At 40.9% G+C, this 14589-nt stretch overlaps 1 protein-coding gene across 2 annotated transcripts in view; it reads left to right on the forward strand.

Annotated features, from left to right (window-relative positions):
* The window catches only part of tmem132e (transmembrane protein 132E), a 1128337-nt gene that overhangs the window by 1033344 nt on the left and 80404 nt on the right, over nt 1-14589 (forward strand). For both annotated transcript variants that reach the window (XM_034177754.1, XM_034177753.1), the window contains one exon: nt 13125-13330. In XM_034177754.1, coding sequence (XP_034033645.1) covers nt 13125-13330 — 206 coding nt within the window. The remainder of the gene's footprint in view (nt 1-13124; nt 13331-14589) is intronic.

Below are 14589 nucleotides of genomic sequence, written 5' to 3' on the forward strand. Positions count from 1 at the left end.
GCTGGTGTGTCAACTGTGTGGCATAACAGACATAACAGGTGTCCCACAGAACAGGAGCCAGACCCACATTCCTGTGCAAATTATGAGGGGCACAGATCCTCGCCAAAAGCCACAAAAGACAGATTGAGGTGCCAACGGTGCCTTCACGTGAGCAACAAGAGGAGTGACACACCGTGGAACTGTCAGGCCTGTGATGTGCCCCTCTGTGTTGTGTTGGACAGGAAATGTTTTTTTTTGAGTGGCACAAATAGTTTAGCATGTCCTGCACAGTGTTGCCACAGTTACTTTGAAAAAGTAATCCAATTACTGATTACTCCTTGAAAAAGTAACTTAGTTACTTTACTGACTACTCAATTGTAAAAGTAACTAAGTTAGATTACTAGTTACTTTTTTAGTTACTTTCCCCAGCTGCCGACAACAACTCACTTTATAGTCACCCTTTCTTGACTTCAATGAAAATAAATACTTGTTTTATAAAAAGTAAAATAAAGACCTCTTTCTTGACCTCATATTTAACTGTTGACAGCACTGTAACAGTAAAACTTGCAATTTCAAACCTACATTGTTTAGAAATGTAACTATTAAATTCTAACTCTAAACATTTTACTTGTCGAAATTATTATTATTTTAAGCAATATTAGTAGTTGTAGTAAAAAACGGCTTCAAAACTGGACCTTTAATCTAGGGGTGTTGTGGGGGAGGGGGGCACATCCCTGCCCCACGCCCCCATTCCACCTGGATTCGCCCCTGCTTTGGCGTTTGAGCACAAAGAATGGATAACATTTATTTATGTAGAAAACATGACCAGATTTACAGGTAAGAAAATTTTATTGCGTTTTCACATCATGTGGTTCTCAGCAAGAGAGTTTAGGTGCATTTGAGTGGAAAATAGTGTTAGTTGTTGACACGTCGCGGAGGATCAGCTGTTTTTAACGAGACGATACGGAGCAGCTCAGCTCAGAATTCTAAATAAAGGAGGAAAAAGTATAAAAATGTCTTTGTAAAGCTCAGTGCAGGTGTGCTGATCACCGCGCTTTAAGAGGTGACGACGAGTCGAGCAGCTGCAAAAAACCGTGGATGAAAAGCTCACAGCTCACTTAAAGTGGGCAGTTCAGTCGAACCCCAACCTCCTGCCCACGGACCAAGTTTAATGCTGCTGTCGACCCACAATGAAAAATAATAGTAACGCACAGTGACATGGAGAAGTAACTTTAATCTGATTACTGATTTGGAAAGAGTAACGCGTTAGATTACTCGTTACTAAAAAAAAGTGGTCAGATTAGAGTAACGCGTTACTAAGTAATGCGTTACCGGCATCACTGGTCCTGCACTACATTGTACATATGTTTTTGAAATGTACCATTTATATTTACATTCTAAATCTTATTTTGACATCTGATTGTTTTCTAAATAGTTAACATTAGCATTTCCTGCACTATATTTGTACATATGTTTTTGAAATTCTAAATCTGAAATCTGTTTTGTAAATAATTGTACAGAAAACGCCTGAAGTATTTCCTGTCTTTATGTAAATAGTTGTATTTAACTTTGTTTTTTTTGCTACATTTGTACATATGTTTTTGAAATGTACAATTTATATTTACATTTGAAGTTATAAAAATGGTTAGTTAAACAAGTTTGTGGTTTTCACAGTGAAAAAAAACCCCAAACTTTTTTCTCCACGGATTTTATGTTTTTTTGTGTGTGTGTGATTTTAGGTTCACTGTGTTAATACAGTGGGTCAGAACAAATGAAAGACTGTAAAGTCACACAGGTGAGGTTGTGCTGAAAAACATGACACCAAGCATGGCCTGATAAACACCTTTTAAAGGTAAATTATAAAGGTACAACCAAAAGTTTTCAAAAATGGCCAATTATACCCTGGACTCCAGAGGGTTAATATAGGTTTTAACTAGTTATCCCTGAAGCAACCATGCTACAAATGCATTTTAATGTGTACAGCAGATGACACAGCATGTTTTAACCATGTTCACATTCACAAGGATGATGTTAAAGCAAGATATGCTAGAAGACGGTCACAGTGGTGCAGTTTGCCCTTTGGAGCCGGTTGCTACAGTTATGACTAACCCAGGTCTTCCTCCATTTAGTAACTCCAGTCAAGTCAACTCTGGGTGCATGTGCTGGTACTGTGCTTCGCCATATCCACAATGCCGTGGGTCCTGGATGGCAACCACATATGTTGACAACCGGTCCATTCAATCTCATCCAACCATACGAATCTGTTAAATTAGGAAATAAACCTGTTGTGTCCGATGATTTGCGGATGTCAATGCTGGATTTCACGGTTGCAAACTGAGTTTTGAGTAAAAATTGAGTAAAAGGGATATTTGCGACCGTAATCCAGCATTAACATCCACAAATCATCAGACACAAGGGGGTTATTCCCGTTCTAATCCAATTCCATAATTTCCACAGTTTATTTTTCTGTAAGTAATTTGGTCGGCAAAGCTTACCGTAGCAACAGCATCGTTTCTCTCGCTCTCAGCTGACAGCGCCATTATTGACATCTGTGTAGCCACGTGGTCAGGGCACGGAGTAATACATCAAATGTGAAACGGTCTAATATTTTGCCACCGTCTATGTGATATTTTATGGTCAGATTTGCAGAACACATGTAATTGGATTATAATGTAGGTTTTTTAAGTAAATATTAAAAAAAAGTTAACAGATTTGCTCCATATAATGCCTTAAATATTTGTCAATCAGGCCACATGCTAAAAACAGGCGCTACAAGACCATTAAGCCAACAGGCTTTCAGCCCCCGCGCATTAGCAAGAACATGGGAATTAAATTAGCCATGTCACCCTAAACTGAGATTATTTCTAAAATTTGTATCATGTCTGAAGTTTTACTATCAGCAACTGCTGTTCTCATGGAAAAGCTTGTGGAGCTAAATATATTTCAAATATTTATTTTTCCAACCACAGGCTGCTTTCAAACTTTGAGAGTAAAAATGGTTGACACGTTTAGTTTTTTCTTCTTTTTTTACTGACCTTTTGTTTCTCTCTTTTGTTGTTGCTGCTTTCATCTTTGGGACTTGCTAAACAGCACTGTATGTCACAAGCAAATAAAAGATTAGCCGCTCCAGCGTCTGCCTGTGCATGGATAAATTTTAAAGCACTGCAGTTGTGAGAAGGGCAGCAAGAAGAAGCGGCGTACACAGGAGACCTCCCCCACCATCAACGCCACAGATCATGTTCTCCCCCGGCGCTGGGACGCGTAGACGTCATCTGAAAGCAGCGATAAGGCCTCGCGCCTGTGTCACGGCTCCTGCCTGTGGTCATACTGCACCTGGTTGAAGCGCCTTCCCTCACGCCTCACTTCCACATTAAAGTGACACATTCATTATCGTGCAGCTCCAAATTTAGAAATAAAACATGGATTTGGGTCGACGTGGGCTAATAACATCAGGGACAGCTGTTGTTTTTCATCTTTAGCATTCCCTGTAGCTCAGGTTGAGTCTCGGCGGTCACATTTATGGCTCCAGGAACTCGGACTATGAGGTCGTGAGACGTCTGGGAAAGCTCACGGAGTCACGAGATGTTTGGTGATACTGATGTCTTTGCAGGAAAATGAAGATCCAGGTCTTCAGGGTCCTGGTGCTACGTGGTTGTGAGATTTAAGACGTTTGCTTCCACCCAGTGCAATGTGCACTGTGCATGTATCTCACTGTGTGTTTCCAATGAAGCCGTTGTCATTTTTATGTCTGGACGCAAGGGTGTGTAGAGTTTTTGTCGCCACTGTACTGACTGTAACCTTTACAGAAAACTGATGCTTCTTCATCTACACACTTGATAAAGCTAATTAACTCCAATTTGAATGAACCATGCATTGATTTTGCAGTGTTAATTTAACACTGCAGCATGTATGCATGATTCATTTAAAATAGTGTTAATTAGCTTTATCAATGCTGATCAGCTTAATTTAACACCAACAGAGTTGATGTAACACTATAACTCAGTTGATGTAACACTGTATGGGAATATTTGCACTTGCTTCATTGTAACACTCTGTTAACACAAGAGCAAGCAAGTTCCATTCAAAATAGTATAAATTTAACAGTGTCATAGTATTAAATCATCTCTGTTTTAGTGTAAATTGGTTGTGTTAGTGCTGATCAGCTTGATTCAACACTGATTGAGTTAACACATTCATACAGTTGATGTAACACTGTATAGGAATGTTGGCATTTGCTGCATTAATTTAACACTGCAGAAAGTGAATATATTTACATTCAAAATAGTCTAAAGTCAACTTGCCATAGTGTTAAATCAACTCTATTATAGTGTAAAGTAGCTCAGTGCTGATTAGCTTGATTTACTTCTCTGATATTTGATTTAACACTGTGATAGAGTTTATGCAACACTGTATAGAACTATTTGCACTTGCTGCAGTGTTAAATTAACACTACTAAAAACAACATGTTTTTGTTCAAAATAGCGTAAAATCAATTGTGTCATAGTGTTAAATCAACTCTATCTTAGTGCTGATAGAGTTGATGCAACACTGTGTGGGAGTATTTGCACTTGCTACAGAGTAACACTCTGTTAACACTCCAACAAGTGAGCATGTTCCATTCAAAATAGTGTTAAATCCACTGTGTCATGTGAATTAGTACTGACGGGCTTTTTCAGCACTCTGATAGAGTTGATTTAAAACTATGGCACAGTTGGTGTAACACTGTACAGTAACATTTGCACTTGCTGCAGTGTTAAATTGACACAGCAGTAAGTTCCATTCAAAATAGTGTAAAATCAATCGTGTCATAGTGGTAAATAATCTCTAACATAATGTAAATTAGTTGTGTTAGTGCTGATCAGCTTGATTCAACACTGATAGAGTTGATTTAATACACTCATACAGTTGATGTGACACTGTATGGGAATGTTTGCATTTGCTGCACTGTTCACTTAACACTGCAGAAAGTGAATGTTTCCATTCAAAATAGTCTAAAATCAATTTGCCATAGTGTTAAATCAGCTCTCTTATAGTGTAAAGTAGCTCTATCCGTGCTGATTAGCTTGATTTACTTCTCTAAGATTTGATTTAACACTATGATAGAGTTGATGCAACACTATATGGAACTATTTCAATCAATCAATCAATCAATTTTTTTATATAGCGCCAAATCACAACAAACAGTTGCCCCAAGGCGCTTTATATTGTAAGGCAAGGCCATACAATAATTATGTAAAACCCCAACGGTCAAAACGACCCCCTGTGAGCAAGCACTTGGCTACAGTGGGAAGGAAAAACTCCCTTTTAACAGGAAGAAACCTCCAGCAGAACCAGGCTCAGGGAGGGGCAGTCTTCTGCTGGGACTGGTTGGGGCTGAGGGAGAGAACCAGGAAAAAGACATGCTGTGGAGGGGAGCAGAGATCGATCACTAATGATTAAATGCAGAGTGCATACAGAGCAAAAAGAGAAAGAAACAGTGCATCATGGGAACCCCCCAGCAGTCTACGTCTATAGCAGCATAACTAAGGGATGGTTCAGGGTCACCTGATCCAGCCCTAACTATAAGCTTTAGCAAAAAGGAAAGTTTTAAGCCTAATCTTAAAAGTAGAGAGGGTGTCTGTCTCCCTGATCTGAATTGGGAGCTGGTTCCACAGGAGAGGAACCTGAAAGCTGAAGGCTCTGCCTCCCATTCTACTCTTACAAACCCTAGGAACTACAAGTAAGCCTGCAGTCTGAGAGCGAAGCGCTCTATTGGGGTGATATGGTACTACGAGGTCCCTAAGATAAGATGGGACCTGATTATTCAAAACCTTATAAGTAAGAAGAAGAATTTTAAATTCTATTCTAGAATTAACAGGAAGCCAATGAAGAGAGGCCAATATGGGTGAGATATGCTCTCTCCTTCTAGTCCCCGTCAGTACTCTAGCTGCAGCATTTTGAATTAACTGAAGGCTTTTTAGGGAACTTTTAGGACAACCTGATAATAATGAATTACAATAGTCCAGCCTAGAGGAAATAAATGCATGAATTAGTTTTTCAGCATCACTCTGAGACAAGACCTTTCTGATTTTAGAGATATTGCGTAAATGCAAAAAAGCAGTCCTACATATTTGTTTAATATGCGCTTTGAATGACATATCCTGCGTAACAATGAAAATTTAAGCAATACTGTCTAATAGTACTGCCTAAGGGAAGCATGTATAAAGTGAATAAAATTGGTCCTAGCACAGAACCTTGTGGAACTCCATAATTAACTTTAGTCTGTGAAGAAGATTCCCCATTTACATGAACAAATTGTAATCTATTAGACAAATATGATTCAAACCACCGCAGCGCAGTGCCTTTAATACCTATGGCATGCTCTAATCTCTGTAATAAAATTTTATGGTCAACAGTATCAAAAGCAGCACTGAGGTCTAACAGAACAAGCACAGAGATGAGTCCACTGTCCGAGGCCATAAGAAGATCATTTGTAACCTTCACTAATGCTGTTTCTGTACTATGATGAATTCTAAAACCTGACTGAAACTCTTCAAATAGACCATTCCTCTGCAGATGATCAGTTAGCTGTTTTACAACTACCTTTTCAAGAATTTTTGAGAGAAAAGGAAGGTTGGAGATTGGCCTATAATTAGCTAAGATAGCTGGGTCAAGTGATGGCTTTTTAAGTAATGGTTTAATTACTGCCACCTTAAAAGCCTGTGGTACATAGCCAACTAACAAAGATAGATTGATCATATTTAAGATCGAAGCATTAAATAATGGTAGGGCTTCCTTGAGCAGCCTGGTAGGAATGGGGTCTAATAAACATGTTGATGGTTTGGATGAAGTAACTAATGAAAATAACTCAGACAGAACAATCGGAGAGAAAGAGTCTAACCAAATACCGGCATCACTGAAAGCAGCCAAAGATAACGATACGTCTTTGGGATGGTTATGAGTAATTTTTTCTCTAATAGTTAAAATTTTGTTAGCAAAGAAAGTCATGAAGTCATTACTAGTTAAAGTTAATGGAATACTCAGCTCAATAGAGCCCTGACTCTTTGTCAGCCTGGCTACAGTGCTGAAAAGAAACCTGGGGTTGTTCTTATTTTCTTCAATTAGTGATGAGTAGAAAGATGTCCTAGCTTTACGGAGGGCTTTTTTATAGAGCAACAGACTCTTTTTCCAGGCTAAGTGAAGATCTTCTAAATTAGTGAGACGCCATTTCCTCTCCAACTTACGGGTTATCTGCTTTAAGCTACGAGTTTGTGAGTTATACCACAGAGTCAGACACTTCTGATTTAAAGCACTTGCACAGTAATCAATTAACACTGCTTAAGCCAACATGTTTTGTTTTTTTTCAAAATAGTGTGAAATCAATTGTGTCATAGTGTTGAATCAACTCTATCTTAGTGCTAATAGAGTTGATGTAACACTGTGTGGGAGTATTTGCACTTCCAGTAGGGTAATCCTCTGTTAACACTTCAACACGTGCACATGTTCCTTTCAAAATAGTGTTAAATCCACTGTTGCGTAGTTTGAATTAGTACTGATCAGCTTTTTCAGCACTCTGATAGAGTTGATTTAGCACTATGACACAGTTGATATAACACTGTACAGTAATATTTGCACTTGCTGCAGTGTTAAATTGACACAGCCATAAGTTCCATTCAAAATAGTGTAAAATCAACTGTATAATAGTGTTAAATGAACTCTATCATAGTGTAAATTTATATGTTAATGTTAATTTAACACTGTGGTTTGCTGTGCCGTTTTACCCCACTGTCTGTGTATTGTATCTTCAGAGTGGGTGGGGTTTCCACACACAGTGTTTCCAAGCAGCTCTAAAGTTTCATCTTTCCAGGCCAAACGCATCTCTGTTTCACACACTGAGCGTCATCGTTAATCCTGCCAACAACGGGCTAATGGGGGCCGGCTCATTTAGCTAAAGAGCCAAATGAACTCATTGGTTGTGCTGCTGTTGGAGCCAACAAACATTCATCATATAAGAAGAAAAAGAAAGCCTCATAACGGCTGCAAAACGCAATTTCAGTAATGCTTTGTGTCAGCTTTCATTCTGTGTTCATTAATATGTTTCCTCTAAATGGAAACTGCATTTGGCAAAACATTGTGTCACTTTATTTTGTGGAAATTTGCAAACTAAATCCCGTGCATTTGTAAAGTCTCTTTTGAAACAGTGAAGGGAGAAAAAAAGGAAATCTCACCATGATGGAGGCTGGTGTGACACCACGACGCTGACAGTCAAACAAAAGAACAACAACAATCTTTTGCAGTGAAAACTGGTGTTCCTCAGGGATATGTTCCGGCTCTACACTGTTCATTGCTTGCGTGGACCTGGGTATTGGTTAGTGGGTGAGAAAACATTTACTGATCTCGACGTCACTGATGATGCGGTTTTCTTTGTGGAGCAGTTGGATACCTAGAAGCTGAGCGAGGAATCAGCGTGCTTTGGGTTTTCGATTGTCCTTGATGAAGACTGACTCCCTCCAAGATCCCAGGTGATTCCTTGGTGTGGTGGGGCAGCACCAGTGCACGATCCCAGACCTGACCTGACCTGCTTCAAAGATGAAGCTGTGGCAACTGAGATTGTCTTGGGGATGTGAACTGTACAATATCTTATTTCTCTTGTGGCTTTTTCTACTATTTAAAAGGTCCAGAGGTCTGTCGTCAGTGTCATCTGGTGTCTGTCCAGCTTTCTAACATCAAACACATTCTTTTTGATTTCTGTAATCATGGACATGTTACAACAAAAAAAAAACCCAGTGGCCTTGGTTCCAGAGCTCAGCTCTGAAAATGAAACAAACCTACAAGCAAGCTCAGTTCAAGCTACATGTATCTTCACACCTGCTCCTCATTTCTGTGAAGCATCTGAGGATATGATTATTTGCTGTCAGCTCTGAAGGAGTTCCAGGCTTCAGTGGTTGGACAAACTGTGCCGAGTGCAACTTTTGTCTGTTGCATCACCATTGATACAGCTTCATGACAAAGTGCAGTTAAAACAACAGCTGCAATTTGCCAGAAGCCACATGGGCAACCCGAACCTGGATTTGATCTGCTCTCCTGTTTTACAGTCCTTCTCTCCACCTCTCCAAAATGAAGCTGGGAATGGGAATGGAACAGGCATTCCCAGTTTCTCCACTCACATCCACAGAAGCCTATAGTTCTTTCAGAGCTGTGATAGTGTCTTGATGGCTTCCCTCACTACTCTCCTGTAAGCAAGACTGTAAAAGCGATGACTTAATGCTTTTCTGTAGACCTTCATCTTCACCAACAAATCTAGCACCTGCCACCTATCCCAGATTCCAAAGCAGTGTCAGGGAGTGACTAAAGCTGCTCCGAGAAGAGACAGCTATTTCTGGTACTACTACTACTAATACTACTACTACTACTACTACTACTACTGCTACTGCTACTACTGCTTGTAAAAATGAAGTTACATATTACATTTTGCAGAGTAAAATATACTCTACCAGGAAAACATTTGGTCCCAGTCCAAATAGAGTTAAATATACTCTATCACAGTGTTAAATCAACTCTATCATGGTGTAAAATCAACCCCATCATGCTGTGAATGACTCTTATTGGAGTAGAAAAACTTGATTTGACAAGACTGTAGAGCTGATTTCACAATGTATATGTAATTTAATGTATGTATGTATGTAATGTATTTTGCTCTATTTAGACTGGGACCAAATGTTATACTGGCAGAGTATATTTTACTCTGCAAAATTTACTCTTTAGTTCAAAGGAAAAAGAAGAGAACAGAAAAGTGTGACACCAACCTTTCAGCACACTTGCTGATGATGGTACAACACAAAATTGTCTCTCCCCTTAACTACTGCTACTACTACTACTACTACTACTACAACTAGGGCAGGTGATGGTCTAGTGGTTAAGGTGTTGGGTTTGAGACCAGAAGATCCTCGGAAAATCACTAAGGGCCCTTGGGCAAGGTCTTTAATCCCCTATTGCTCCCGTTGTGTAGTGAGCGCCTTGTATGGCAGCACCCTTACATTGGGGTGAATGTGAGGCATTATTGTAAAGCTCTTTGAGCATCTGATGCAGATGGAAAAGCGCTATATAAATGCAGTCCATTTCCCATTTACTACTACTGAAGTGCTCAATAGTCTATGTCACTCCTGTATATCAAAGTATATGTGTCCTGAGTTTGGCTCAGTTCCAAGGTGCTGTTTGGACAGGAGGGACACACACACACACACACATAGACAGTTGTCTCTTAGTATATTGCTACATCGCCCCTGCCCCAACTCTTTTTTTGGTTTGTGGTTGTAAATTTGACAGTTTGTACTGGATCAGTTGTGTCTCCATTAGAAGTCACACCAGAGTCTGGATGTAATCACAGTTTCAGATCCTGAACGTGTGATGATGTCTCCAGTGATGCCTTCACTTATATCTATGACAGACTGTGTGATAAAGAACGTCACGGTCTGAACAGGAAAGAACAGAAGCGGCTGCTGTCTCCAGTTTGGGAAAGGAATTCAGTTAATTGTTGGGCGTGAACGTGTGGACGGTCCCTCGGGTGTTTTCACCGTTATTAACCCAGCAGGTCTGTGATTCTGCGCTGAATGCAGGCAGCACTAGTTTGTCCTGATGATCTGTCTCCATCCAGGCAATCTGCTGGCACCGCCGAAGATGCCACAGCGCATTAGCAACAGTGCGACGGTGTGTGGTGGCAGCTCAGCTTGTGAACGGCCTCCGCGGCAATCCCCCACAGGGCCGCTGATACCCACAGTCGCTAACAGCTTTTGACTCGCAATTAGCTGGCCATAGTTTATCAGGAGCAGTAGCCACGGGAGCACGTGTGCAGCCTGTGTGGCTTTAGGGTAAAAGCCAGTATATATTTCAGACGGTTCCGCCAAAGTCGAGATGCTGCTGCGATTAATCAGGGGGGCGGCAGTGGTGGACTTCTTTCTTTTGCAGCTCGGTTTGTATAGATAACACCACACATCGCAGACGGAATAATAACAGTGTGTTTCCACACAAAGCCTCATATGGAAGCCCGTAAGGTCAAATCCGGCAAAATTGCATTATCTGAACCAGAGGGATGGACCATCATCTTAAGAAGTCCTTCCAGCGCCCGTCCCCTCCTCCCTGCTTTCTGGCCTGTCTGCATGGAAGGGGAATTATATTACCCAGACCTCCTCCGTGTTATGATGAATCCCCAGCCCTGAGAAGACCGGCCAGCCCGACCTCCATTTGTGGGAGATTAGATCCCCTGATTACAGTGCCAGCTAACTCCCATCACAAAATAAATCTTCGACAGGGGCCCAAAAGCAAAGTCCTCCCTGAGCTGCTGCAGTTAATAATTTAGTGTTGGAGGGGAACAAGTATTTATAATAATTCCAGCAGAGCTGCAGATTTTGGCCAGATGAGAAAGTTTAAAAATGATTTCCAGTTAAAAGCAGTATTTTAGAAGTTTTGTTCATTATGTCACGTGTATATTAAGCTGTTTCGGAGCACAGGTTGATGTGAAACGTCAGCACTCATATCGTATGAATCATGCATTTGCCTCAAAGCTGTTGTTGCCACGTAACGTGTTATTGTTCGTAGATCATCACACTTAGAGGGGCTGACAAGCAGAGAGGGGCGGAGCCAGCGCTGCTGCATAGACGTGCCGTGCATGCTTGATTTGTGCTGTGCGCATGCTTAACGAACGCCGATGTACTTACAGGCACTAATTCGTCTGCATCAAAGATGCAAATTCGATTAGAGAGCAGCCTGCAACCGGTTAGCGTTGTTTACAGCGCGGCTTCTCAGCGCTGTGTTGTCAGGGCCAATGAGTCTGCAGGTTTTCATTCCCAGCGGACCACAGCCGCTGATTCTGCTAAATGTTATTACCTCTGCTGAGGAGGTTATGTCCTCTGAAACATTTGTCTGTCTTGTCTGTTGGCAGAATCAGATTTTCAGCCGAGTGGAATGATCAGTCTTACAAAGAGGAAGAAGTCATTCAATTCTGGCATTGATTGATGTCTTTCTGCCGTATGCAGCCCCTGGATCTGAATACTTACTATGTACTAACATGGTTTTGGAACTTATTGTCCAGCGGTTACTGTAGCAGGTACGAGAGGTAAGGGTGTCAAAATCCAACCCCCCATCCACGTCATGAAACCTGGTTAATGGATCAAATAAGGGATTGCCTGTTGGGGCAAAATACTTGGGGACCTTGTCTGGCCCGTGGCCACGACAGTAATCATGAAGACCCAATAGGAACCATGAACATGAGGTGGCTAATGGGGTTCTGATGAAAGAAGAAGTCCTCAAGGGTGGATCAGACAGAGGAGGTGATGATTTGTAACCCAGCGGCTGTGAAGGTGGATGAAGGTGGCAGGCAGCAGGTCTTCACATCCTGATTGTCTGGGATTTGCCAGCGTGGATTTGTGGATGAGCAATGACATTCCCAACATTAAACAAACCAACACACAGGCATCTCTAGATCAACCCTGAATGTAGATATCCTGTCTGGGAATTGATCAAGAGACAATCTTACTCTAAACCAAGGGATTGCCATGGACTAGAGGTGTAGCGTGTGAGTATTTAGGACAGTTTGGACGTACGACATGGTCACCTTCTTTTTTTTTTTTTTACTTTTTATGAATACGCATACAGTACCAGCCATAGGTTTGGACGCTGTATATTCATACAGTGCCGTGTTCCCTTGGATGCCACTGCCATTTTCATGTGTGTCCACTACCTTCTTTGAACTTTTGTAAGAGAATCTTTGGTTACTAGCCTCCATATAGCCATAATCCTGGATGTCCTCTTCAGAGTGCACTTCTAGTTTTTTAGTTAAATTTATATCTGCTGCTGTTGTATTTGGTAAAATGATAACTAGCAGCCTTGTGCATGTTACCTTCTTTTAAAAACTAAATCATGTCATTGGCAGAGCTGGTTAGCATGCGTCCAACATCTACATCCTGTGCTAATACATAAGAGATCTTAACCGGTTGCAGTATCTTTGCCCTCAGTAGTCTCAACCTTGAAGGTCTATCTAATGAATTTTGGCGCTGGCAGCTGCAGCCCTGCTGTGCCGTATGTCTTCACATATCCTTTTCCATCCTCTGCTTCTGATTTGACCATTACCATGTAGATGATCTCTGACTTCTGACCTTGTTCCCTTCCAGGTCTCCATGAATTGTGACTACGTGTTTGTCAATGGCAAAGAGACACGGGGGTCCATGAATGCCAGGGTCATCTTCAGCTATGAGCACCTGAGTGCACCACTGGAACTGACCGTCTGGGTGCCCAAGCTGCCCCTACAGGTGGAACTTTCTGACAACAACCTGAGTTTCATTAAAGGCTGGAGGGTTCCAATTCTTCCTGACAGAAGGTGAGTGCCAACTTCGCACTGCAACATAGTCTTAAAGTCTCTCCAGTGAGATTTGATAAAAATGGTCAGGGATCCAAATCCACCCCACACCGTACGCTAATGTGAGTTGGTAGCTAGTAAGTGGATAACTTTCTGCAAATGGCCAAGTGTGTTTAAGTCTGTCATCATTTTATTGACAAGTCTCCCTTCACCCTTTACCTTCATTTTGCACATAATATCCAGCTTTACAAAATGGCTGAGTAGATCCTTGTAATTTGATTGGTGGTTTGTTTGTCACGTGACATGGATTATTTGCCAGTGTGTTCCATTTAGCCTGCAATTTTAATGCTATTTTGCGTGCAGTTTTGGTACTATGCATTTTGTGCTATTGCATGCTCGACCACTGCGCGCGCACACACTGGCGGTGATGGTGCTTTGCTTAAAAACAAACATGGCGGGAGCTTATTCACACTGCTCATTCTTCTAACACAAAAAAAAAAACAAAACCCAGTACGCCATTAACCATCTGGAGGCATTTGCAGTATTCACTGGGACGTCTCTAGGTGAAGTTGAACCATTGTCGGATAAAGAGTTCGACACATTTCTGTCACGATTTTTTGCTGGACTGAGAAACACAGATGACAGTCTATACACAAAGGCAGTGCACGGCATCAGCTGTGGACTACATCATCGGGTTTGTTTTTGAGCGATCTGACTGGACTGCTGTTTAAAATTTGTGTTGGACTGTTTGGAACATGTTGACTTCAAAGGACCAGTGACACACACCGTATGTCCCTTTCTCCTGTTTAGAAATTCATAAAATATTAAATGAGAAGGGTCTATTTTAGCTGTTATATAAAACAAATAATGAATGTTTTTAAATTCATTTCAATTCAATGGAAAGAATATTTCATAAGGTGAAAGACTGAATGTTCCATCTTTCACCACATGAAATATTGTTACCATTGCGTTCAAAAACATTAATTATTCGTACAGTATATGACATCAAGGTCGAATGTTAAGATATACAGTATATATACAACTACACACAGACACACACTGCTCAGAATAATTAGGGGAACACAGTGTTCCTCTAAACATTTACATATATATACATACACATGTATGTATGTATGTATATAGTAATAAAGTAACAAATAGAGAACAACATATCTTCATCAACTGCATAAACACAGTTACAAGTACACTGTAACAAACATTAGGGATTGACCGATAATCAGCCAGGCCAATATGTGTATGTATATATATATATATATATA

Source organism: Thalassophryne amazonica, chromosome 9 (genome assembly GCF_902500255.1).
Source record: "Thalassophryne amazonica chromosome 9, fThaAma1.1, whole genome shotgun sequence".
Classification (NCBI taxonomy): domain Eukaryota; kingdom Metazoa; phylum Chordata; class Actinopteri; order Batrachoidiformes; family Batrachoididae; genus Thalassophryne; species Thalassophryne amazonica.